This window comes from Chenopodium quinoa, unplaced genomic scaffold, assembly GCF_001683475.1.
Source record: "Chenopodium quinoa cultivar QQ74 unplaced genomic scaffold, ASM168347v1, whole genome shotgun sequence".
NCBI lineage: Eukaryota > Viridiplantae > Streptophyta > Magnoliopsida > Caryophyllales > Amaranthaceae > Chenopodium > Chenopodium quinoa.
In genome coordinates, this window is record NW_018743204.1 from 923,593 (window position 1) to 948,331 (window position 24,739).

Genomic DNA, 24,739 nt, shown 5'->3' on the forward strand with positions numbered 1-24,739 from the left:
CTTTTGTTTACGTTCCTTTTGTGTTTCTTTCAGTTTTCGAACCCATGATCTTTTATAGATATTAGGACTCTCGGACCACTATGGCTTGCATTCCCAGTGTGATAACCTTTTACAATTATAAATATTTATATTTGGTTCATAATTTTGCCAGCACATTAGACTATTATATGATATTTTTTACAGTTGTACAGAATAGTAACAGATAACCTACCTCTATAAAAGGCAGATTTTCCCCCGATTTTCACCACAAATCCCTTATCATTTTCCATTTTTCTTATTTATCCAAAAATCACCCAAAATTTTTCACCCCTTCTTCTCTGATATGTTCCCCGACGACGGCAACCAAAACACCCACACCTTCACTTTTGAGGAAGATTTAAGGAAGATAAAACAATATTTTTCTTCTAATTATGGCGCTTGTAGTTATGTTAGTAGCAATATTGATTTTTATCATGATGTACAAGTGAAGTTTGTTTATTTTGTCGTTTTAGTAGATTAAAAGCATGTTTTTGTTTTATTATGTTGTTTTTTGTTATTAAACATCATTGTATAAAATTACCGTTATTATTATAATTATTATTACTACTGTTGTTGTTGTCGTTTTGTTGTTTATGCGACTAATATGATTTATTTTGCCTAATTATATAATTACTCACAATAATAAACCAAGGGGGAGAAAGAACTATATTATTTATGGTTTATTATTGTTAAATAAATTTAATTATCTTGTGTTTCATTAACAAACTATAAATATGGAAGAATTAAACATATGTGCTGTACATATGATTTATTATTATAAACTAATTATCACGTAATTTGTTGTAGTTAAAATGGGAGATCTTATGAAAAGACAATTCAGCATCCTAGATTTATCTGGAAAGAAATTTTTGGAATGGAAAGTGGATGCCATGATGAATTTAAAAGCTCAAGGGTTGGAGCACACTATTAAAGATAATAAAAGACCCTCTGGTCAAACAATTGATGCTACCACTTCTGCAATGACGGTTGTAAAACCTGTAACTGAACAAGAAAAGGCAAAAGTCTTAGTGTTACTAAGGCATCATTTACATGAAGACCTTAAAACTGAGTACATGATGGTTGAAGATCCCAAAGAATTATGGGATTGCCTTAATGAAAGATTTAGACACCATAAAAGGGTGCTACTTCCTAAGGCATTATTTAACTGGACAAATTTACGGTTTCAGGATTTCAAATCTGTAATTGATTACAATTCAACCATACATGTGATCATCAAGTCCCCGATGAACAGATGATTGAAAAAACACTCACTGCCTTTCATGCAAGCAACATACTGTTGCAAGAACAATATCGTGAAAGAGGTTTCAAAAAGTTTAATGAATTAATGAGTGTATTGCTTGTTGCGGAACAAAATAGTGATCTTTTGTTGAAAAATCATAATCTTAGACCAACTGGGTCTTTGGCCACTCATCATGAGGCAAATGCAACAAGTTCTTATCCACCCGAAGGCAAATGCTACACGAAAAGGTGGACGTGGATATTACAATGGCCGTGGAAATTATCGCGGACAAGGCCGAGGACGTGGTAGAAATAATTTTCAAAGAAACAGTAATTTCAAAAATTCTGAAAAACAGAAGGGACAGCCATCTGGAAGCCACAAACAAACTCCTTCAAGAGGAAAAGACACATGTTATAGATGTGGCATGACAGGACATTGGGGACGTACTTGTCGTACGGCCAAACATTTGGTAGACCTCTACCAGGCTTCTGTAAAAGGCAAAGTGAAAAATGCAAAAGTTAATTATGTTAATGAAGAAAATGCTCCATGTCCTACCCTTGATGTGTCCGATTTCTTCATGGACAATGCTGAAATTGGAAATGATTTCATCTTTGGAGAAAATAACAATGCTTAGATAACCCATCTACTAATGTAATATATACTATGTTTTAATGTATTTTCTGTTATGTACTGTATTTTAAATGTCTAGTCGTGTATTTTTAATTTCTAGCATCAATAAAAGGTTTGTATGATATTATTCTAAACTAATCTCATATTTATGAAGATATGGATATGCCTGAAGTTGGTTCTGAATATCAGTGCCTTTTGGATAGTGGAATAACACTCACTATCTTGAAGGATAAGAAATATTTTTCACAACTAAAGTTGTTTCAGGAAAATGTAAACACTATTTCCGAGTCAGCAAATTTTTTTTGAAGGATCTGGAAAGGCTTGTATAATGCTTCTAAATGGAACAAAATTGATGATCGATAATGCTTTATAAGAAATCTATAAGCTTTAAAGATGTACGCCAAAATGGCTATCATTTAGAAACAATGACAACAGGTCAAAAGGAGTATTTATGCCTCACGGCAGGAAAATATAGTAAGAAACACATTTAGGAGAAATTGCGAGCATATTCTTCGGGGTTATATCGTATAAATATACGACCCGTGGAAATCAATATGATATCTAACCAGAAGTTAGATGAAAAACATTTGATTATTTTATGGCATGATCGTTTGGGACATCCAGCAACTGGGATGATGCAAAGAATAATAACAAATTCAGTTGGACGACATTCAATAAGAAATGTCAAAATTCCTCGATTAGATGAATTAACATGCTCTGCATGTTCACTCGATAAATTAATAATAAGGCCATCTATGAACAAAATTGTCACTGAATCCCCAAAATTCTTGGAAAGAATTCAGGAAGATATTTGTGGGCCAATTAATCCGGCATGTGGACCATTTCGATATTTCATTGTTTTAATTGATGCTTCTACACGATGGTCACATGTCAGTCTGCTTTCAAGTAGAAATGTTGCCTTTGCACAATTCCCAGATCATACAATAAAGAAAATAATACAATGCTGGGGAATTTACATCCCAAACATTTAATGATTATTGTATGTCAATCGGAATTGAGGTTGAACACCCAGTAGCTCATGTTCATACACAAAATGGTCTAGCTGAATCACTAATTAAGATATTACAATTGATTGCAAGACCATTATTAATGAGATCAAAATTGCCATCATCTGCTTGGGGACATGCTATAATACATGCAGCAGCACTAATTAGATTGAGACCTACAGCTTATCATAAATTCTCACCACTACAACTTGTTTGTGGTAGAGAACCAAGTATCTCACATCTAAAAATCTTTGGTTGTGCTGTATATGTTCCCATTGCTCCACCCCAACGAACAAAAATGGGTCCACAAAGAAGGCTTGGAATTTATGTCGGGTTTGAATCCCCCTCTATAATTAAATATCTTGAACCATTGACTGGTGACTTATTTACGGCTAGATTTGCTGACTGTCACTTTAATGAAGCAGTATTCCTAGCCTTAGGGGGGAAAGAAAGTGGACCCACGCAAGAAAGAAATAGAACTTATTTGGAATGCAACACAACTGTTGATGTTAGACCCACGAACAAATATGTGTGAACAAGAAGTCAAGAAAATTGTTCATTTACAAAGTGTTGCAAATCAATTGCCTGATGCATTTGTAGACACAAAGAAGGTGACAAAATCACATATACCAGCAGAAAATGCCCCTGCACGTATTGAAATCCCAACTGATAATAAGGCCATTGAGAATGAATCTCAAGCACGCAGAAAGCATGGGAGACCACTAGGTTCAAAAGATTCTAAACCAAGGAATTGAAAAGATTGGATGGAATAGAAAATGAGACTAATGATGTTCACCCGTCAGAAGGTAAAGAAAGACCAAATGAGGATGAAAGTAAAGAAAATTATTATAATCTAAAAGGGGACGAACAAGAAAACAACCCTACGGGGAATGAACAAGATGTTCAAAACATCGATAACAATGAAATTGCAATGAATTATGTCTCTACCAAGACTCAGTGGAATAGGAAAGATGTTATCATGGATGAAATATTTGCAAATTCCATCGCAATCGACATTATGTCTGATGAAAATGATGTTGAACCAAGAACAGTGGAAGAATGTCGACACAGGAGTGATTGGCCAAAGTGGAAGGAGGCAATGCTTGCTGAGTTGAAGTCACTTGAAAAAAGAGAAGTTTTCGGAAAAATAACTCTTACACCAGCAGGTGTAAAACCCGTTGGATACAAATGGGTATTTGTGAGAAAACGTAATGAGAAAAATGAGATAGTTAGATACAAGGCAAGGCTTGTAGCCCAAGGATTTTCTCAAATCCCAGGGATTGATTATGAAGAAACATATTCTCCAGTAGTTGATGTAACTACATTAAGATTTCTAGTAAGTTTGACAGTCACAAAAGGACTGCAAATGCGATTAATGGATGTAGTGACTGCGTATTTGTATGGGTCACTCGATACATACATTTACATGAAAGTCTCCGAAGGACTAAAACTACCAGAAAACCACAAACCTAGACAAATACTTTCCATAAAACTAAAAAGGTCACTTTATGGATTGAAACAATCTCGAAGGATGTGGTATAACCATCTCAGTGACTACCTTATGAAAGAAGGGTTCAAGAACAACCAAATTAGTCCATGTGTTTTCATAAAGCGATCACAATCAGGATTCACTATTATTGCAGTTTATGTTGATGATTTGAATATCATTGGAACCCCAAATGAACTTGAGAAAACTGGAAAATACTTAATGAAAGAATTTGAGATGAAAGACCTTGTAAAAACTAAATTTTTCCTTGGATTGCAAATCGAGCACTTGAGTCATGGTATTTTTGTCCATCAATCAAACTATACAGAAAGAGTTTTGAAAAGATTCTTCATGGACAAAGCAACTCCAATCAACTTCCCAATGGTTGTTCGTTCTCTGAGTATGAAAAATGATCCATTCAGACCACGAGAAGAAAATGAAAAAATTCTCGGTCCAGAAGTACCATACTTAAGTGCAATTGGAGCCTTAATGTACTTAACTAACAACACTAGACCCGACGTAGCTTTATCTGTGAACTTGTTAGCCAGGCACAACAATGCACCAACATATAGGCATTGGAAGGGAGTCCGACACCTACTCTGACACCTACGAGGAACACAAGACCTTGGTTTATATTATCAACCGAAACAAGATGCTGCCCTCATTGGGTATGCCGACGCTGGATATTTATCAGATCCTCAAAATGCCAAGTCACAAAATGGATATCTGTTCACTTATGGCGGCACTGCAATATCATGGAAATCAACAAAGCAGACATTGACTGCGACATCCTCAAATCATGCAGTGTTGATAGCCCTTTATGAAGCAGGACGAGAATGTGTATGGCTTAGGTCGATGATTAGTAATATCCAAGAAGAGTGTGGAATGAAAGCAATAACAGAAAATCCAACCACCATCTTTGAAGACAATACAACATGCATCTCTCAAGTAATTGAAGGATACATTAAGGGAGATATAACAAAACATATATCCCCAAAACTATTCTTCACACATGATCTGCAAAAGGATGAGGAAATAGATATCCAGCAAATTCAGTCTTGTGACAACCTTGCCGACCTGTTCACTAAATCACTTCCTTCCAAGAAATTTGAGCTATTAGTCCACAAAATTGGAATGCGACATCTTCGTGAACTATGCTGAAATCAGGGGGAGTATTATATGCACTGCACTCTTTTTCCCTTCGATCTGGTTTTTATCCCTCATGGAAAAGGTTTTTAACGAGACAGTATGCCAAAACATATAATACAATAATATCGTTGTACTCCTTTTTCCCTAGCTATGATTTTTATCCCATAGGGTTTTACCTAGCAAGGGTTTTAATAAGGTAACTCAAGGGGAGTGTTGAGAAAAAAAAAATACAAATATGAAAGTTCACATGTGGTATTTAGATTAATTATACCCTCTCAATTATATACTAAAAAATGCATCCTCTCAATTATATACTCAAAAGTGCAATAATGTCTAATATTTTACTGTAAAAATTTTACTATAAATGTAGTAGTAAATACTACGGCATTTTCTCTTATTCTAGAAATATATAACTCATATATAGATTACAAAAAAATTTTAAAAAAAAATAGTGAAAATTAGTAAAGAGAAGAAAATTTCCAAGATAAAAATTTAACTTTCAGTTCTAGCTCCAAATCCACCAATAAAGAGAAGGTTGAAGAATCTGGTTCTTCAAAGTTCAAGGTAGTTGAATTTGCGCCATTGCCAATGGCCGCTCCTGCACTACGGATGATAGGCAAGTCATCAATTATCTTCTCTGCATGTAATTCTTAGCTGAACTTCTAACACTTCATATTCTAATCATCGTTCTCTCTTTCAACAGATATAGCAGTTAATTTCACAGGTCAGGCATTTTATCAAGCACTTGGTGTTCATTTTCATTCTTCTTATCTCATTTTATCATCTAATAATTTGGTCAATTTTCTGTAATTTTGTAGATGGCATGTTTAAGGGAATCTATCATGGCAAGCATTGTCATGTCCCAGATTTTCAAACTGTTTTGAGCAGAGCTTGGAGCGCTGGTGTTGATCGAATCATTGTAATTCATCTCCTTTTTTTTTTTCGAAATTTTGTGGGATACCCATTTTCTGTTTTCCATTAAAATCTGTAATTTGTCTCTAATTCTTATCTGGGTTTCTTGTAAATTGATTAATTGTGCTGTAATTACCATGAAATTAATGATTTTTTGTGGAAATAATCAGTTTTTATTGGGTTTAGGTGACAGGAGGATCCCTTGAAGAGTCAAAGGAAGCTCTAGCAATTGCAGAAACTGATGGTTTTGATCTATTATCATTATTTTCTTGGATTGAACATTGTATTTAGTTAGGATTAGTAAATAAAATTTGGTAATTTCTGGTATTGATCTTTCAGGAAGGCTATTTTGTACTGTTGGCGTGCACCCAACTAGATGCAATGTATGTCAAGTGATTTAGCTATTGTAACTTACAATATGATGATAATTTAGATGATTATGTTTGCTTGAGTTTACTTCTAGGAATAATGTCATATTACTATAGTGATTTTCTTGGGTGAAATAATGTCATATTACTTCTAGGAATTCGAAGAAAGTGGTGATCCTGAAAAGCATTTTCAAGCACTTCTATCCCTAGCTAAGGAGGGAGTCGAGAAGGGAAAGGTAGGGACCAATTCTTTTCAACTATAATTTCATTTGGGTTACAGGCGAGTATATGATTTTGGAGCTTGATTATGTGCTTATCTTACTGGGACTTGCTAGTTTTTTTTGGGTACGCTATGTTTGCTTTTTGATCAGCATTCAAATTGTGGCGTAATTATATCATTTTGTCCACGTAATAATGCTATTTTTCACCAGTCCTCTCAAAAGCAATGTGATCACTTTTAATGTTAAAGAATCTTATTTAATGGAAACGAAGCCTTCTTTTTTGTCTTGAACTCTTGATGCTAGTAGTCAGTAATATATGAACGCTTACTAATCTAAACATATAGCTCAATCGATCAAGTTTCATCATGTGTACTAAGATAGAATACTTCCTTTGTTCATTACTAATTACAACATTAGGGGAATTACAAGATTTTAGGAGCGTGTCTAATGAGAAGAGAGATAAAAATGGGGACCCATGGTATGAAGAGAGAGAGAGAGAGAGAGAGAGAGAGAGAGAGAGAAACATTTTAGTCAAAGATATTAACGTTGCAATTAATGTGAAACTTCCTTATTCCAAAAGAGGAAAGTGTTGCTATTATTTTATAAGCGGATTGAGTAATTTGATAAGTGTATGCACGTCATCAGTAGAATTATTTGTAGAATATAGCTAGATGAGGTCATGTAACAGCAATATGCTTCATTCTTTGCCCATTGTAATATTCTTTTTAGTCTATTTGTCTCCATTATATCAGTCATTTCTAGTTGACTTTGTTATAGATGCATTATAGAAATACTAACTTTGACCCTTTGTTGATCATTGTAAGTATCATGGCTAATTTTTTTGTACTTTTGTAGCTAAGTTGTAGATACCTTCTGATACAAATAAGCAAACTATTAATTTAAGACTGCTTGTTTGACTTAATTGTGTAATATTGATCCATGTTATTCAAAGTTTATTGTGTATCATATGTTCTTTCTAACCTCTTTTTTGTGACTTTGTAATTTATCTTATTCATTGTCCGTTTTCACATTAGACTGTTGGAGCATCATTTTCTTTGTTATGTACATGGCTAGAGGTTTTTCCCTTTTTTTTGTTGGGGTTGGGTGATTTCTGTGACAATTAAGACTGTTTGGTTGCATCCATCTGGCATCTCATAATTTGGGTTAGAAACTTTGAGTCCAATTTGGGCCTTGATTAATTTATACATGTAATGATTTTGTGCTTGATATTTAAGATTTACTATTTAAGGTTGTGGCGATAGGTGAATGTGGACTGGACTACGACAGACTTCAGTTTTGTCAAGCTGATATCCAAAAGAAGTACGTTACTTCGATTTAATCCTTGGCGGCATTGGTTTTTTATTTTTTTTTCCCCCAGCTACTTATTTATTTGTCTTTGGTCCTAGGTATTTTGAGAAACAATTTGAATTGGCAAATGCTATGAAGCTGCCAATGTTCCTGCATATGCGTGAAGCTGCAGCAGATTTCTGTGATATTCTTGATCGCAATAAAAGCAGGTGCATTATTATCTTTGTGCCTTTCTTGTCTTATTAGAGTATGATCTTACTTTATTATCTTTGTGCCTTTCTTTTCTTATTAGAGTATGATCTTACTTAATGCTATTGCATCTATCTTATATTCCCGTAAAATATAAGTGATTGCTGTGCTGGACCTATAAGCCATAGTTATTTATGATCCTGAGAACTGTAAGTGAAGTATTATACGGGAATACCTGAACTTTCACACCTGGTTTCAAAGGCAATAATATTTAATTTGGTGGTAATGGTCAATATGCGTCTCACGTACCTAACACAAATAACCTTAATGGACCTCCTACTATATAGATGGGCAAGTAAGGGTCGAATCCCAAAAGGCCAATGAATTAAACCAATTATATGACTCAATCAAGTGCCAAAAAACAACATAAGGAAGATTAATTTAAACTAAGAACTTTACAGTAAATTCTAAGGGATTTTATGACGTAATTATTAATTAACTATGAGTGTATGAAGAAATGTCTCCCAATTATGCAATGGCTTTCCTAATCGACATTCAAATCTAATCTCGTTGAATCATGCAAATTAAAGACATAAATCTAAATACTTTATCTTCCTAACAATCCGTTTTACCTACTCCCATAGAGAACTTCATACCCTTAATTCAACCAATCAATCAAAGCCTTAATTCCATAAGTGGGGTCGGCTAACATGAACCAAAATTGATTATTCTGTGAAGTCATCGACATAAATCTTCCTCCTCCATCCCTTACGATCCAGTGCTTCATCCTCGTGCAAATCCATACACTTCATATACTTCCTAACTCCTTCCAACCAAGTCATTTTCGTTCTCCCTCTCCCTCGTTTAACCCCTCCATGGTCCCACTCTTCCACTCTTCGCATCGGTGCACCTTCAGGTTTCCGTCTTACATGCCCAACCCAACGCAGACGATTTTCCCTTAGTTTATCAGCAATGTTTGCCACACCTACTTTCTTTCAAATAACCTCATTTCTGATTCTGTCTCTTAGAGTGTTCCCACACATCCACCTTAACATGCGCATTTCCGTAACCTCTATCTTTTTAATGTGTTCCTTCTTAGAAGCCCAACATTCTGTACCATAGAGCAACACTGGTCTTATGGCAGTCCTGTAGAATTTTCCCTTCAACTATAAGGGAATCGTCGGTCACAAACACTCCTGTGGCCGCTCTCCATTTAAGCCACCCCGACTTAATCCTGTGAGCCACGTCTTGACCAATGTCACCATTCTTTTGGATGATCGACCCAAGATACTTAAAGCATTCACTCATGGTTAAATCCTTTCAACCCAAACTCACCACTTCATTGCTCGTCCCCCTCTGAGTACCAAAACGACATACCAAATATTCAGTCTTACTCCGACTTAGCTTAAACCCTCTAGATTCCAACCTTTGCCTCCATTGCTCCAACTTAGCATTAACCCCATCCTTAGTTTCATCCACCGAAACAATATCATCTGCGAACAACATACACCATGGAACCTCATCTTGAATTGGTCTAGTTACTTCATCTAGAACCGTTGCAAAAAGAAAAGGGCTTAATGCAGACCCTTGATGCAATCCGATTGTAATAAGGAAATCATTTGTCAACCCTCCACATGTTCTCACATTTGTTGACACATCCCGATACATATCCTTAACCAGGTTCACGTACCTTCGTGGGATACCTTTCTTCAACATTGCCCACCAAAGTACCTCTCTTGGCACCTTGTCATATGCCTTCGCTAAATCAATAAAGGCCATATAAAGATCCTTCTTCTTTATCCTATAAAACTCCATCATTTGTCTTATCAAATGGATTGCTTCGATAGTAGATCTCCTAGGCATAAAACCAAATTGGTTATCCGAAATGCTTGTGCATGCCCTCAACCTATGTTCAATCAACCTTTCCCACAACTTCATAGTGTGGCTCATAAGCTTGATCCCTCAATCTCCTTTGTTTTTATAGATCGGGACCAAGGTGCTCTTCCTCTAATCTTGCGGGATCCTTGTAGCAATCCATATCTTGTTGAAAAGGTTTGTTAACCAATCGATACCAATCTTACCCAAACACCTCCACACCTCTATCAGACACCATCAGGGCCAACCGCCTTCTTAGGCTTCATCTTTTTCAGTGCAATCTCCACCTCTACTCTCCTAATCCTCCGCACATACTCCATGTTGATTTCTTCATCACTCGCGGAGGTATCTCCTGTCACAACTCCATTACTTCCATTAAACCATTCATCAAAGTACCCCTTCATACCCTTAATTGAAATAATAAAATTTGTCAAAACCCAAGTTATGTTGTGATCAAAACAATGGAATTATGACGATACCAATTATCCGGCCAATTAACCATATTGGTATAAAAATTAGCACCTTTGTGACATATTGGTAAAAAAATTAGGGTTGGCGACATATTGGTATAAAAGTTAGCAAGTGGCGACAAATTGGTATAAAAGTTAACCAAGTGGCGACATATCGGTATAAAAGTTAACAAATAACGACATATTGGTATAAAAATTAGCGAATGGGGGAAATATGAGAATATGGAGAAATATTTAAGATTATGCGTAGTAAGAATTAATTAAGAAAAATTACAAGGTAAGCTTTGATTATATATATTCGGTATTACAGTGAGCTTTTTTGCAATATGCAATAATACACATAAATTTAATCCCAACTTCTTAGTTATTACAACTAAAATGTTAATTTCAACTTTTGAGATCGTTAAATAATAAGAATTTATCTTTCTTTTCATTTTTTTAGATTTTTGTTTGAGCTGACATTTCTTTTATTTTATTTTTTTTTGGGTTATCATTTGCCGAAAATCTTAGGTGCATGGGCTTTGAGGAGAAAATCATCCGTCATTAAATGAGTATTAACAAAAACAAAATATTTCAAAAATTAAAACTAAAATAATAATTAAGCACTTGCTCCGGCAAGAAAAATAGGGTTTAATGTCACATTCGTTAATTTTTATACCAATTTGTTACTGTTTGTTAACTTTTATACCAATTTGTCGCCGGTGCTAATTTTTATACCAATATGTCACCAAGGTGCTAACTTTTATACCAATGTGGTCAGGCCCCAATTATCTCTGATCTAGTATTGGCATAAGCACATTTAATTAGTTTATTAGGTCATCTACTGGGGAATTTACAGAAATATATCATGTATCACTCATATTTGGATGCCGCTTAATCTCGGATTGGGAGACTTCTCACACATATTATCAAAATCAAAATCAAGTCTAAACAATGAAAACATGATTGTATATAAGAATAAATAAGAGAGAATTTAGAACAATACCGAAACTATGAGCAAAGTCGAGGAATTAATATAGAAAAGAAAGGTTCAAACTTCGATTGATTAATTTAAGTAATGAAGAGAGAAAACTAGGGTTCTGAGCAATTTACAAAACTAATAAGTCTTAGTGTGCTTTATTCAGGCTTTAGAAAAAGTACTTATAGCTCAAATCTTAAAAATCCGAAGATAGAAAAAATTGCCTCCATGAAGCTTTGTCCGATTAATCGGCGCGCCGAAAAATTGGAAAAATTTCCCCTCCCTGCCTTTCTATTCTATAAAGGTAGTTTTGTAACCAACCTCATCCGGTTGGGCATGTGAAGGAAAATGGGAAACCTTTCTTTGTAAAATTGTTGCACTGAAAAAACTAGCTCAGTTCGGTCTTCCAGGAAAACCCACCAGGTCGGCCGCGCGTGTGGTGTGCCAAATTCTTTATGTGCTGCACGCCTGCACCCCTTTGTACTTTACCTGGTCTTACCGGGCAATTCTGCCTACTTGGGCAATGGGGGTGGAAAAGTTGTGCAATCCCACTCTTCTTTGTCCGGTGTAGTCGGGCAACTCCGTCTGGTTTGGCAAATCTAGAAACTTCATTCAATAATCTCTGTCCTCCTTTTAAAGTAAAAAGCATCTTAAAACTTTTGGATTCCTACAAAACTCAAATAAAATTTCAAACCATACTAGAGAAGAGATTATTAGTAGAAATTGGCTCTAAAAAGCTCAAATGTGCAAGTGATTAGCTAAGAAACAGGGATAATACATAGTGTATATAAAAGACACCTCAATTTTAATGAATCAATTTTGCATGAAGGGGTTATAATATAGTAATAAAAGTTTATGAAGAAAAATCAAAATTTTGGGGTAGACAAGCATTACTATGGACATTGCCATTCAACTCTCTTTACTGTATGAGTACTTCCACTTTCATATACGAAGTATTTACCAAATGGGCTGTGAAAGTAATGGTGATCAAAATATATATGACAAATATGAAAAAGATCTAAAGAAGTTTGAATAAATGTGTCTTTATGTGTAGCTTTCCTCCTATAAACTCAAGATGTTAGTTCATATTGTTTTCAGTTCAAACTTTCTATTTCTATATTATGGTTTAGAATTATTAGTCGAATTTGTCAGAGTGGTAAAGCTAGTTAAACTTTTGTCTAAGTTGAGATGGAACAATATTTAGTATGTGAACCTGAAGATGCCAATACAGCAATAATACTCAACTCAGCTCGTTTGTACTCTTACTGAGTACTGACGAACTTTCTTTCGCTGTAATCATCAACCCGGTGATTATAAATGTGTGGTATTACAACCTACAAGATGTCTGTATACTTTTGACGACTCATATCCTAACCTGGATAACAGCAATCTTACTGATTCTTGATTGTAAGGGTTCTTAAAACTTGATCACGAGTCATATAGTTGAGAGAAGAATACTTACGCAAATGATAAGATGCTGGCAGGAGATTTGGTGTTTTTTGTTTTGCAATGTTTATGAAATACAGCAAGCAATCTACATGTATTTAGTTGCTGATGGATTTTGGTGGTATATGCTCTCTATAGATGCAGAATTTGATGTCTTGTCACATTCTTTGCTTGTAGATTCTTATCTGGAGTTGCTCATTCTTTCACTGGAAGTGCAGAAGATCGTGATAAACTACTTTCTTTCAGTAATTTGTACATTGGTGAATACACTAACTTCCAGAGCCAAGCTTCTATTATGTTTCATTTTCTGGGTTTTATACATTAATAGAGCAAACTTCTAGATTTGATCAATAGTATATTAATACACAGTGAGAAAAGTAATTGATAATTGACGATTTGACATACATTGCAATTATTGACCAATTTGGAAAATTAAGGCATGGCAGTTTATATTTTATTTCTTTTGGGCCTTTCCAGTAAATCCTGTACACTCATGCACATTCTAGTTTCCTGAAGAATATTAATTGACTCTTGATAACTCAAGGGGTAGCCTGTTGGGGAATGGGAGGGTAATTGATAAGGCCTCTACTACTTCTATACCTAACTGACTCTCAACTACAGAAACACTAAGTAGGCTAACCCACAAGACCATATGCATTATTACACTTACCATTTCCTATACAGTGAAGGATGCTGTATCGTTTCTCTTGTATTATCCACTTTGCTTTCCCAAAGTTCCATATCTAGTTTTCTTTTTCCATTGTTTGTGTTTGAAATCCGAAATCCATTTCCTGTTACTATCTTCATGTGATGTGGTTGAAGTTGCTTAATATTTAGTTGGTATAGTTAATCTTTAAGCTTTGGAAATTATTGTAAATATTGCTTAATAATTCAAAAGTTGTTTATATGAAAGTCAGACTACACTAATAAATTTTGTCAGTTCTTCCATGCATGACTGTTTGCTTCAAGCAATATCAAAACCCTTGACCTGTGATTCTTCACTTTTGACATTTACAAACAGGGGTCAATGGTTGCTCACTAAAGACAGCTGAGAATCTGGAGGTAGTGAAGGGAATACCTGTTGAGAGAATGATGATTGAGACTGACTCGCCATACTGTGATATTAAGAACACTCATGCAGGAATTAAAATGGTTAAGTCGACATGGCCATCGAAAAAGAAAGAGAAATATGATTCGGAGTGCCTTGTCAAAGGGCGAAATGAACCCTGCTTGGTTCGGTTAGTGTAATTCAATTCTTAAGTTACCATTTCATGTGGTCGTGCTGCCTTTTACTTTGAGTGATTTATGTTCATCATGTTGCATTTGTTACAAGCATTCAATATCCTTTTATTCAGTGTCTCATTTTTATTTTTTTATGCACCTCTTTTCAATTGCTCTCAAGCAACACTTGCTTTAGACTGGTTTGTACAATGTAATGATGTAGTGCTGTTGATACATTATTGTCGTGCAGTTTTTTGTTTTCTTAATCATAGGTGTTTTGTAAGATAAAATTGTGGAGATAAACAGTATATGTCCTGACTCATTATTAGCTAATTGTAGATGTATCATTATCATCTTCGGATGATGTTGCAAATATGATCTAGCTGCCAATCGCAAATTAGGAAAGAGTGTTGGTTGTATTGTTAGATTATCATGTAAATCCTAGCTTGTGGTGTAAACATGTTTCTAGTGTTAGAATTTTCTTTTCTATTATCACTCACAAGAAAATTTATCTAAAGCAGCATATAGCATTAGTTTACTGCTGATTCAGTGTCCAGCATGCTGCTTCTATATTTTATATTATTATTTGTCCGGTTGCTTTCTATGCATCTTGGAACCACCATAGCTTTCAAGTTTGTTATATGTGATTCTTTTTAGCACCCTTCGTCGAGTGAGTTCTGTAGAATTTATGTTTGAATTCCCAGAGGCTGTTTAAGCATCAGTTTCTGGGACTCTTCTTGTACTCTGTACTTATGATGGGTCATATTTTTGAAATCATTCTTTGTTGCTTATGATCATTGTTCTTTCTTGTGGCTTTTTCTTGATATTGTTGTCGGTCTATAAGTGTGATCCACCTGTATTGTAGGCAAGTCCTCGAGGTGGTTGCTGGTTGCAAGGGTATTGCCGACATAAATCAGCTGAGTCAGAATGTGTACCACAACACTTGCAGGTAAATATTGTGGGCGTTGAAATATATATTTGCGCTTCCTTTATGGAAACAATTTAAATTAACACTATCTTGCATTCAAGGGTAAATCTATCAACTTCCATAAGACCATATGCATTATTACACTTATAACAGCACGGATGCCCTACTTGTAGATGCATTATAGTATTATACTGTAGTCCTAAATCTGCTCTGTTGTATGGTACAGGGTCTTTTTTCCTCATGATTTAGACTCTGCTGCTGATGCCCTACTCACTGGTAAGGAGAGCCAGTGAAGAACCTCAATCGACCCACTTAACATACCAAGTGACATGTGGGCATCGGGGATTAACCTTCTTGCCGCAAATGAAGAAGCATGATTGGCTTATGACTGAAGATTTCACACCAAGAATCAAACTCTGGGACTTATTGCTTAAGTAGTGAAACCAAGTTTTTATTTTGATGTTCATATTGGATTTGGAAGTTAAAAGTCCTTTGTTGTTAAACGCTCCAATATATCTTTTTATTTGCAATAAATTTGGAAAACGAATCAGCATTTTGCCATGCATAAAGAATTTGTATTATGCTGTAAAAACAAGGGCTCTGTGGAGTTGCACATTCAGAATTATGATGAAGCTTAATCAGATAACAGTAAACTGGATACACATTAATCTTGAGAATTTGAATTATACAAAGTACAATAAGTATTACACGAAAAAATTTAGCTGCATTTACACCTTAGAGCCATACTCTACGCATACAAGAATATATGAACTACAACTTAATGTGATCAAAATGGAAGAAGCCTGATTGATTAATTTCTCTAGAAATGATTCCTCTTTATCATTGTGGTAAATCAGTCAAATAGCATTTCAGCATTACTATATTTTCAAGGGATAACAGATGAAACTTATGCACTCTGCTCAGCATAAGCTTCAGTATTAGAGCGAGCTCTGTCAGATGCCATATTCAATCGTAAAGGTCGTCCTTCCAGTTCCTAGAGCAAAAAAGCTTAATAAGTTGTACGTTTCAAATTCATGATATTAATATCAAGGATCCGAAAAGCAAATTTTCAGAGTTCTTACCACTCCATTCATAGTAGTGAGAGCAGACTCTGCAGCGTCAGCAGTTGAGAAAGTGATAAAACCAAAACCTCGAGATCTTCCACTTGCTCTCTCATATATCACCTTAGCACTCAGAAAACCTTCTTGGTTTGCAAAGGCTTCTCGGAGTCCTTGTGATGTGATGCCCCATCCGAGATTACCAGCATAGAGCTTGTGAGGAGTATCCACATAACCTACATTGCTGCTTTGAAGTTTTGGCCCCATTACTTTCCTCTCACCACCTCTTGGCACTTCTGGAAAGTTCACCCTCACAGTTCGGCCTCCAACTTGCTGCCAATTATTTCTCAATTACTAAGCGGGAAATTTAATCACATATGTAGATTGTCATTCATTTTGTAATGCCATTAAAACAAGGCACAGCTCACTTGACCGAAGCCTTAGTACAGCATACTGAATTGATGATTGGACTAATCTCATTTTTCGTCAACTTAGCATCTGCAAAACTAGTTTTGCTACCTTAGTCAATACCACCCAGCCAATGCTTTAGTTCATCAGCTATGTTTCAGAAGTTCTCGGCCAACATTAAGATCGTTGTACACAACAGAAGAGGTTCCGATACTCATGAAGACCAAGAGGAAGCCACAGTTGGCTTAACTTAAGTGAAGGTCCTCGGTCAGTCTCCAGTCTCACCTAAATCAGTTATAATTGTTTCTAAATCAGCACTATCAATTTATATTTCTAAATCATCAAGCACTTTATCATCAGTTCTTGAAAACAAACGAACCTCACAAAGATATATAATGTACTACTCTGGATAGCCAGTTTGCCATGTCTCAAATATTCATTCTGAATATGCGGACCTTCAATTACGACAATATGTTTTACAGCAACGTTAGTGTTCCCCAGGCTCTAGAACATAGACCGCGAGAACAGGTGTGAATCCAAGGATTGATTGGACATCCTAATATCCTTAGACTAATTCGAAGACTAGTTCAAAGTTAAGCCTTCTAGTGAAGTAGTTCAACAATTATTCAGTCAAATACATATTCTCCCGAGTGGCTTCAAATAAAAATAAAAAACATGTTCTCCCGAGTGTATAATATAAATTGCGAGAAACTTTGAGTTCTATAAACTCTATAAGCAAGCTAATTAACAGACAGAAACTTGCAAAATATAGGCGACACAAAAGAGAACATATAGAGGAACTTACAGAACCATCAAACATTCGAATGGCCTCTTTTGCCTCGTCAACACTTCCCATGGTTACGAATCCAAACCCTCTGCTCCTATCAGTTACCTTATCATATATTATCTGCAATTTGTACAAAGAAAAAACTTCAGAAATTTTATAAAAATACTCCATAAATAAATAAATAATTAGGAAAAGTATTTACCTCAATGAACCGTACTTGACCAGCTTCAGCAAAAACTTCAGACAATTGATCAGAAGTCATAGAATAAGGCAAATTTCCAACAAATAACCTGCAATCATCAACTGAATCAACCCCTTTATTTTCTGTATCTATAATTTCTTCTAATTCATCTCGCTCTTGAATTTGTTGTAGTTCTTGTTCTTGCTCTTGCTCTACCCCAATTGAGTTCTCTTCCGATCCATCGGTTATCGAGTCTTCGGTATCGTTGAAAGCGGAGGAAGAGTGGCAGAGGTGGAGACGGAAGAGAAGTGGGAGAGGAGATGGAGTGAAATTCTGGGATTTAAGAGTGAGGGTTTTGTGGAAGGGTTTTGGTTTAGGTGAGAAATAGGTGAAGGAGTTTTCAGAAGGGATGAAAGAGAGAGAAGAAGAGGAGGTTACAGGTGTAACAATGGTGGAAAGAGATGCTGCTGCCGCCATTGCTATGCAGGGGAAGTAGCTTGGGAAATTGGGTGTGCCTGTTGGTTGTAATTGTTTCCCTCCCAACTTTTGTTTTGTTTATGGATAAGGTTGTTGATATATGCTCTTTATTTCCAATTGCTCCCTGTTACTAATTATTTGCTCCATTTTACATATGGAGATGTCTGTTAAAGATTGTCTCATATGACGATAGTATAAATGTCATTGGACTTATGAGATCATAACTTTAATACTCCGTAAAAATTTGTTTAGGTCTCACAAATTTTGTTTTTTTTTTTTTCAATTCCACTCAACTAAAATTTGACAAAGTAAAATATAAATATGGAGCAAATAATTAGGAATTGAATCACTACCATGGAGTTAATTTGATTACAAATAAGTGAAATAACTCCATATAATGATTTGTAGACCCTGAAACTTAAAAACTAACGTGAATCATCTAATCCAATTTCAAATACTCAACAAGAAATTTGAAATTACCTAATCCGATTTAACTTGAGTTGATCCAATTCAATTTAATATAAATTTTTTTTAATAATAATTGGTTTTATAAATTATAAGCGTATTGGCAATTAAATTGAAAATTACCCAAACCAACCGGAACTGAACGAGTCTAATTAGAAAATGACAACTCAGTTTTCATCTCTAATTTTACTCCCTAGTATGTAATTCGATCATTCGATATCTATCATTGCTACAGTCAGTATTATCTTGGTCAGTTTGGGCCATTGCTAATAAAAAAATTAAACTGAGTATTGGTGGGGTGCGCCAGGCCCGTGAAGTAGTGTAACGCATGGGCGACGCTTGAAGACCCCAATAGCAAGCTACTGTGGTTGATCTTCCCCCTTAAAAAATAAATTTAATATCGTTGTAGGCCATTGGCCCACGTATCAGATATTAAACTGATAAGAACAGATACTACACTTGATCTTAGCCAAAAGGCCGAGAAAGGTATGCTTTATTCATTGGAAAATTAGTGAAAATTAGTGGATTATGTGAAAATTAAATCAACATATAGCATACAGTACTAGGTAGGCATACTTTGAAATGAAAATTAGTGATGTTTGCTTGATCAAGTAAGGAAAACTACTAAACAAAGGATAGTTGTTTGTATAAAGTTGAACACGCCCTGATATAAGTGGCCAAAAAAAAAATGTTGAGAACGTAAGGAATTACGAAGTACATAATTGAATGACAGTTTAAAAAGAACTCTATTACTTACGTAGTATTGCTGTATTAGAACTTCACAAATACTCCGTAACTATCATACATTTCAGATTCCCGTCAAATAAGCAAAAAAAATTTGAAAATACATTAAATTCCCTCATCTCTCATTACAAGTTCATAACAATAGAAGCACCACATTTTGTGCACCGTCCATAGTTACATAACCAATTCTGCAATGCAGAACTCAGATAGAATTGACCGAGTCACCATCACTGCTATCACTTTCACTGCTGCTACTGCCGCTACCACTTCCACTGCTGCTACCGCTACTATCACTCCCACTGCTGCCACTTGAGCTGGACGTGTGGTCTACCCCTTCCACTGCATTTACCTGGGCTCTTAAGGCCGCAGCAGCATCTACCCCATCATCATCATTAACGTCCACATCAGCAATCTCGACATCCATGTCATTTTGCTGCGGGATGTTGATATCAATGCCAGTATGGGGTACTGCTTTTTCTTCAGCACTATCTTTGACAGGCCCCAATGCATCATCATCGTCATCATCATTCATTATGTCTAAATGCTCTTCCAAATCAAAGTCCTTTGAGTCCGGTGATGCCATAACATTTGATTGTTGAGGGGTAGTGGCTGACTTGTCAACACCAGGTTTTACTCCTACAGCAAGACACCAGAAAATAGATATGATTGGACATTGGCAAAAATGTAGCATACACATGTACTGTCCCAATGCACAGAAAAGTGAAGCTGGGAAAAGCCTGCAATGCATCTTAAATTTGATACCCTAATTTCAGTTTGTAAAATACTCGTAGAGAGAGAGAGAGAGAGAGAGAGAGAGAGTATTTCTTCTTACCTGAATTTCCAGCATCACCAATATCGATTCGCTCAACTTCAACCTGGAGCATTGATAGACAAACACAGAAAAGAGGAAATCAGGACCTCCAACTCTCCAAGGCATTCATAAATGCAGAATGATGAACACTTGAATCTTTTTTGTGAAATTTTAAATAAATGCAGATAATATAAAAACACTTCGTATTAGTATGCAAGAATAATTTTATGAACTCTTGGTAATCTTCAAGCAGAGCCTATCTTTGCAGAGACATTACCAAATATCAGGAGCTTATGACCCTAGACATAAAAACAGTTATGTAGTTCACTATGGCCACTACAGCAGCAAACTCCTTTTCACAATGCAGCCAAAAGAACACCCACTAAATCAATGACTCCCAAAAGCTTGATCCTCAGGCCTTAGTCCCCATCTCCCTTCAATCCTAGCCATGAATGGAAAAGGAAGGTAGACAGCATAATAGCCAACAGACAGAGGAAATGGATCAGGCATGACCTAGAGATGTTATGGCAACATTTCTACAGGCACCAGCCCAATTACCTAAAAGAGGCTCTCACCCACAGGAAAGAATGGAAGGGTGTGAGCAGCATTAATCTAGTGATAACATAGAAGTTCTTTCCCATCAGAAATAATTTTTGATGCACAAGACCGATGATCACAGATACAGAATGGAACTTTTTCCTATACAAGTAGATCAGTATACTTCCTTACTGCTTCTATTCTTCAGGTTCATCTGCCATGGTTGCATCATCTATACTATGTTTTGGTTAATAAAAAAATTGCAGCTTGGTTATGCAGCCTATGTTATATAAGATTTCAGTTCAATGGGGTATTATTGATGATTGATAGGGTAATTCTAGTGTTGTTGAGATTTGTCATACATTAAAGACAAAACTAGCATTTAGTAGTCAATTAATTAGAGAGAAATGAATCAGAGAAATTTTCTTCCCTTATCATGGCCTTCAGGAGAAGGAGGTGTACGGTGGGGGGAGGGGGGGAATATGCTTATATCCTTCCACTTAATCAGTTGATGCATCAAAATTGTGACTATTATTTTTCGGCTTAAGATCTCTTGGAAGAGAAACATTCCACAGCCTTCTTTACATCTATAGCGTCAATACATCTAAGGCTATAGTGGAGAATTTCACTATATGAGAGTAATAAGTTTTGTTCTAAAATGCTTAGGAAATGTGGTAGCTATGAATTAGAATGGTTTATATACACAGTATCCTGGTGAGTAAAAGGATTATGATAGCCTCCTAGGACAATAGTTTGACGAGGACAGAACGATCATACAAGGGCAACAATGTATGACAATTGATAATCCGGAATCCTCCACTGATTCCACTTAACCTTGAGTACTGATTAGTGCCATAGTAATTTAATAATATTTCACCCTCCAGGCCTCTACTGATCAAAGCAAAATTCAGTAATTTTGGCGTATGAATGTCTGGAAGCTACCAATTATACTGATGCATATCCATAGAAATTGATCCTAAGTCCACTTTATACGTTATTACCTTCAGCAACTTATGATCAGCACCAATTCACCAACGGAACACATCAAACGACTACTAATCAATCAACAAATGGCAAGAAGGGTGTTTGAGCTATCAGCATTACTGAACTGGCAAAGTCCCATACAAATTACTCCAAAATGGGAAGAATCAAAACCAGGACCTAATTGAAAGCAAACTTCAAATACATGCCCCAATCAAACATGCTCATAAAGCCTTATGCTTATGATTCAGTGTATAATTCATCCTCTAAATTACTGCAATGGAGCAACTTTTCTTTTATACAATGCAATTATCAATGAAGCATAAATATCCCCCAACAAGCACTACACATACGCCTCCACCATCATAATTATGCTAATTGACAAAATTATCACCACACACAATATAATAATTCAACTATATATTATTTCAAAACATAATTAAGTTGAAAATTTATGTTATGAGACAGAAAACTGACCGCAACAGGCGGTGCCGGAGGCGGCCGAGGAGGCGTAAACGCAGGCCGGCTATTATACGCTTGAGGCTGATGCTGATGCTGAGGCTGCACCTGAGCCTGAGGTTTACCTCCTCTGACTACCGGCGACGAACCACCGTCCGCGGCGGAAGATGCAGCCGACGCCGCGGCGGAGGATTCGCCAGGCAAGCGATTATGGCGCAAACGCTTGACAGCATGGTGAAGGCGTTCAAGGCGGAAACTATGGCCGTCAAAGAGCAAAACGGCGTCGTTTTCCTTGTAATCTTCGCCAGAATTACCTTCGAAGGTAACCTTAGGTTTACCAGGTTGATTGTTGTTAAATTCTACGCTAACTTTGTTGTCCTTCGTCTTGTGCAATGCTCCTGGTTGAGTTTTATCGATCGATGCCGGCTTAAATTCATCTGAAAAATCAAGAAAATGAATTTGATTGAATCAAAATTGGAAAATTAAATTCGAAAAGATGAAATTGCAGGAAAAAGATTGAAGAAGAAGAAGACGATTACAGCGTAAAGTGCAGAATTTGGAAGAAGGTTGATGATCTTTGAAGGTAGAACCTAGGGATAGAGTATACCATTGATCTGGACTTGGTGCTGTGCTTGGTTCTTCTATCTTGTTCATCGACATTGATTTTTAATTCATACAACCAATAATTTTTGCGATTTTATTACAAGTTCTTGATGAATTTATTTGTCTGGGATTTGCAGAAATTGATTGGAGTGAATATAGTGCTGAGTTGCTAAAAAATTCAGTCGTGTATACTGCTATGCTACACGAATGTATTTTGATTTCGCTTAGAAAGCGGTTTCGAGTTAGGTCAGGTCGTACTCGTATGTATCATACTTAGTATGAAGTATGTAGTAAGTATATTTATAGGGTGTCTACTCGAATAATTGAATGGAGTCTAGCTTGTTTAGCTCGGTATGTTCGGTCAAGGTTACCCATTCAACCTATCTCGATTTGAGTTGGGTCAATTTTGGGTCAAAATCTATCGAGTTTGGGTCGTGTTTGGATCACGACAACTTCAGATCGGTTCATATTCAATTCGGATAAATCCATATTAGGTCCAAAACGGATTTAATTGGGTTAATTTCGGGTAGGATGACCTTGGGTTGGTTTGATTCTGGTTTGGTTGATTTCGGTTCGATTAAGTTCAGTCTAATTTGATTAGGGGTTGATTCAGTTTTAGATCAATTCTCATTCAAATCCTCTTCAAATTTGGATGAATTTGGGTCGGGTTGACCAAATTCAATATCTAAAAAAGGTTATTTTTAAACTAAAGTAATTATTGAGTTATTACTTATTCGTTGTCACTATCAGATCATTCATATGTCATTTTTCATATCGTATCATTAACACTTATTAGTTTTCTCATTAGATTAGTTCTTGTTTCAGTTTTATCTTTAGTTCAATACAAATAATAATCTATCAATCTGTCATTACTTATCGTCTCACTTATACAGCATTGATAAGTTATCGATAATTTAATTTTAATTAGGGTTAAAGATAAAATTGATACAAGAACTAATCTAACGAGAAAATTAATAAGTGTTTTGATCATGTCAACATCAGATCAAGTGCCCACTCAGGGTCGTATAAATTTATACTTCGTATTATCTTTGCATTGGAAATTTATAAACTTTTTTTTTTTTTCCTAATGAGTGGGCACTTGTTAAACTTCATTTTTACTCTAAAGAATGAAAGAAAAAGAGGGAAAATATAAGCAAAATCAATTCTTGAATTGATCAAAGATGTAATTTGAATTGTAATCCAAAAGGTTAAATTAGGTTTCTCTGGATACTCTAGGAAATGCTAGAATTCTGAAATTCAATAGAAAACTACCCCAATAGATGATATTTGACCTAAAATTTAAGTCAACATTACTACTAGTAGTTACTAGGATGCCCAAATCGGCAAATCCTTTGTTAGGGTGTTTGATTATTGCTTTATTTTTCCTTCCATATTAATTTTTGTTGTCTTTTATACTACATGACAATGCATATTACAAATTGCTTTACTAAAGATTTACATTACAAATTTCTTGGGTAACTAAAAATTTACAGTATGCAATAGGGTTAAAACAAAACACATATCAAAGTTTTTTGGTTGTTTTGGAAACCTTTGGTGATTCGCACAAATTGATGCTGCGGTGCCCAAAACGTGTTTTATATAAAGGACATAAAATAAATCAAGCAGTATGCTTGGTACTCCGTAATATCGATCTAAGTTGCGTACATTGCAGGATTCAGTGCCAAGTAGGTCCATCATCACATAGTGATATTGTCTAAACGAGCCTTAAATTATGAGCGGTAGCTGTTTGGCGAAAAATCAATATTACACATATGACATATCAGTACATATTACTTGTACAA

At 35.6% G+C, this 24,739-nt stretch overlaps 4 protein-coding genes across 4 annotated transcripts; 2 read left to right on the forward strand and 2 right to left on the reverse strand.

The window, feature by feature from the left end:
- The first annotated feature begins 830 nt into the window (after nucleotides 1-830).
- LOC110733954 lies at nucleotides 831-1,274 on the forward strand. The gene has a single exon (XM_021914021.1). It carries the CDS (start codon nucleotides 831-833, stop codon nucleotides 1,272-1,274), a length of 444 nt encoding a protein of 147 aa, XP_021769713.1.
- Nucleotides 1,275-5,916: 4,642 nt separating this feature from the next.
- LOC110733834 (putative deoxyribonuclease TATDN1) lies at nucleotides 5,917-15,960 on the forward strand. Its single transcript, XM_021913904.1, has 12 exons — nucleotides 5,917-6,146; nucleotides 6,234-6,254; nucleotides 6,349-6,449; nucleotides 6,629-6,686; nucleotides 6,782-6,825; nucleotides 6,966-7,046; nucleotides 8,281-8,351; nucleotides 8,438-8,548; nucleotides 13,455-13,537; nucleotides 14,299-14,515; nucleotides 15,364-15,447; nucleotides 15,653-15,960. Exons 1-12 carry the CDS (start codon nucleotides 6,119-6,121, stop codon nucleotides 15,717-15,719), a joined length of 966 nt encoding a protein of 321 aa, XP_021769596.1. The 5' UTR covers nucleotides 5,917-6,118; the 3' UTR covers nucleotides 15,720-15,960.
- Nucleotides 15,961-16,307: 347 nt separating this feature from the next.
- On the reverse strand, nucleotides 16,308-18,684 carry LOC110733835 (33 kDa ribonucleoprotein, chloroplastic-like). Its single transcript, XM_021913905.1, has 4 exons — nucleotides 17,882-18,684; nucleotides 17,698-17,799; nucleotides 16,509-16,817; nucleotides 16,308-16,420 (listed from the first exon to the last, which is right to left on the reverse strand). Exons 1-4 carry the CDS (start codon nucleotides 18,335-18,337, stop codon nucleotides 16,334-16,336), a joined length of 954 nt encoding a protein of 317 aa, XP_021769597.1. The 5' UTR covers nucleotides 18,338-18,684; the 3' UTR covers nucleotides 16,308-16,333.
- A 788-nt stretch (nucleotides 18,685-19,472) lies between these two features.
- LOC110733836 (ELL-associated factor 2-like) lies at nucleotides 19,473-23,202 on the reverse strand. Its single transcript, XM_021913906.1, has 4 exons — nucleotides 22,874-23,202; nucleotides 22,353-22,771; nucleotides 20,379-20,421; nucleotides 19,473-20,182 (listed from the first exon to the last, which is right to left on the reverse strand). Exons 1-4 carry the CDS (start codon nucleotides 22,992-22,994, stop codon nucleotides 19,749-19,751), a joined length of 1,017 nt encoding a protein of 338 aa, XP_021769598.1. The 5' UTR covers nucleotides 22,995-23,202; the 3' UTR covers nucleotides 19,473-19,748.
- Nucleotides 23,203-24,739: the final 1,537 nt, after the last annotated feature.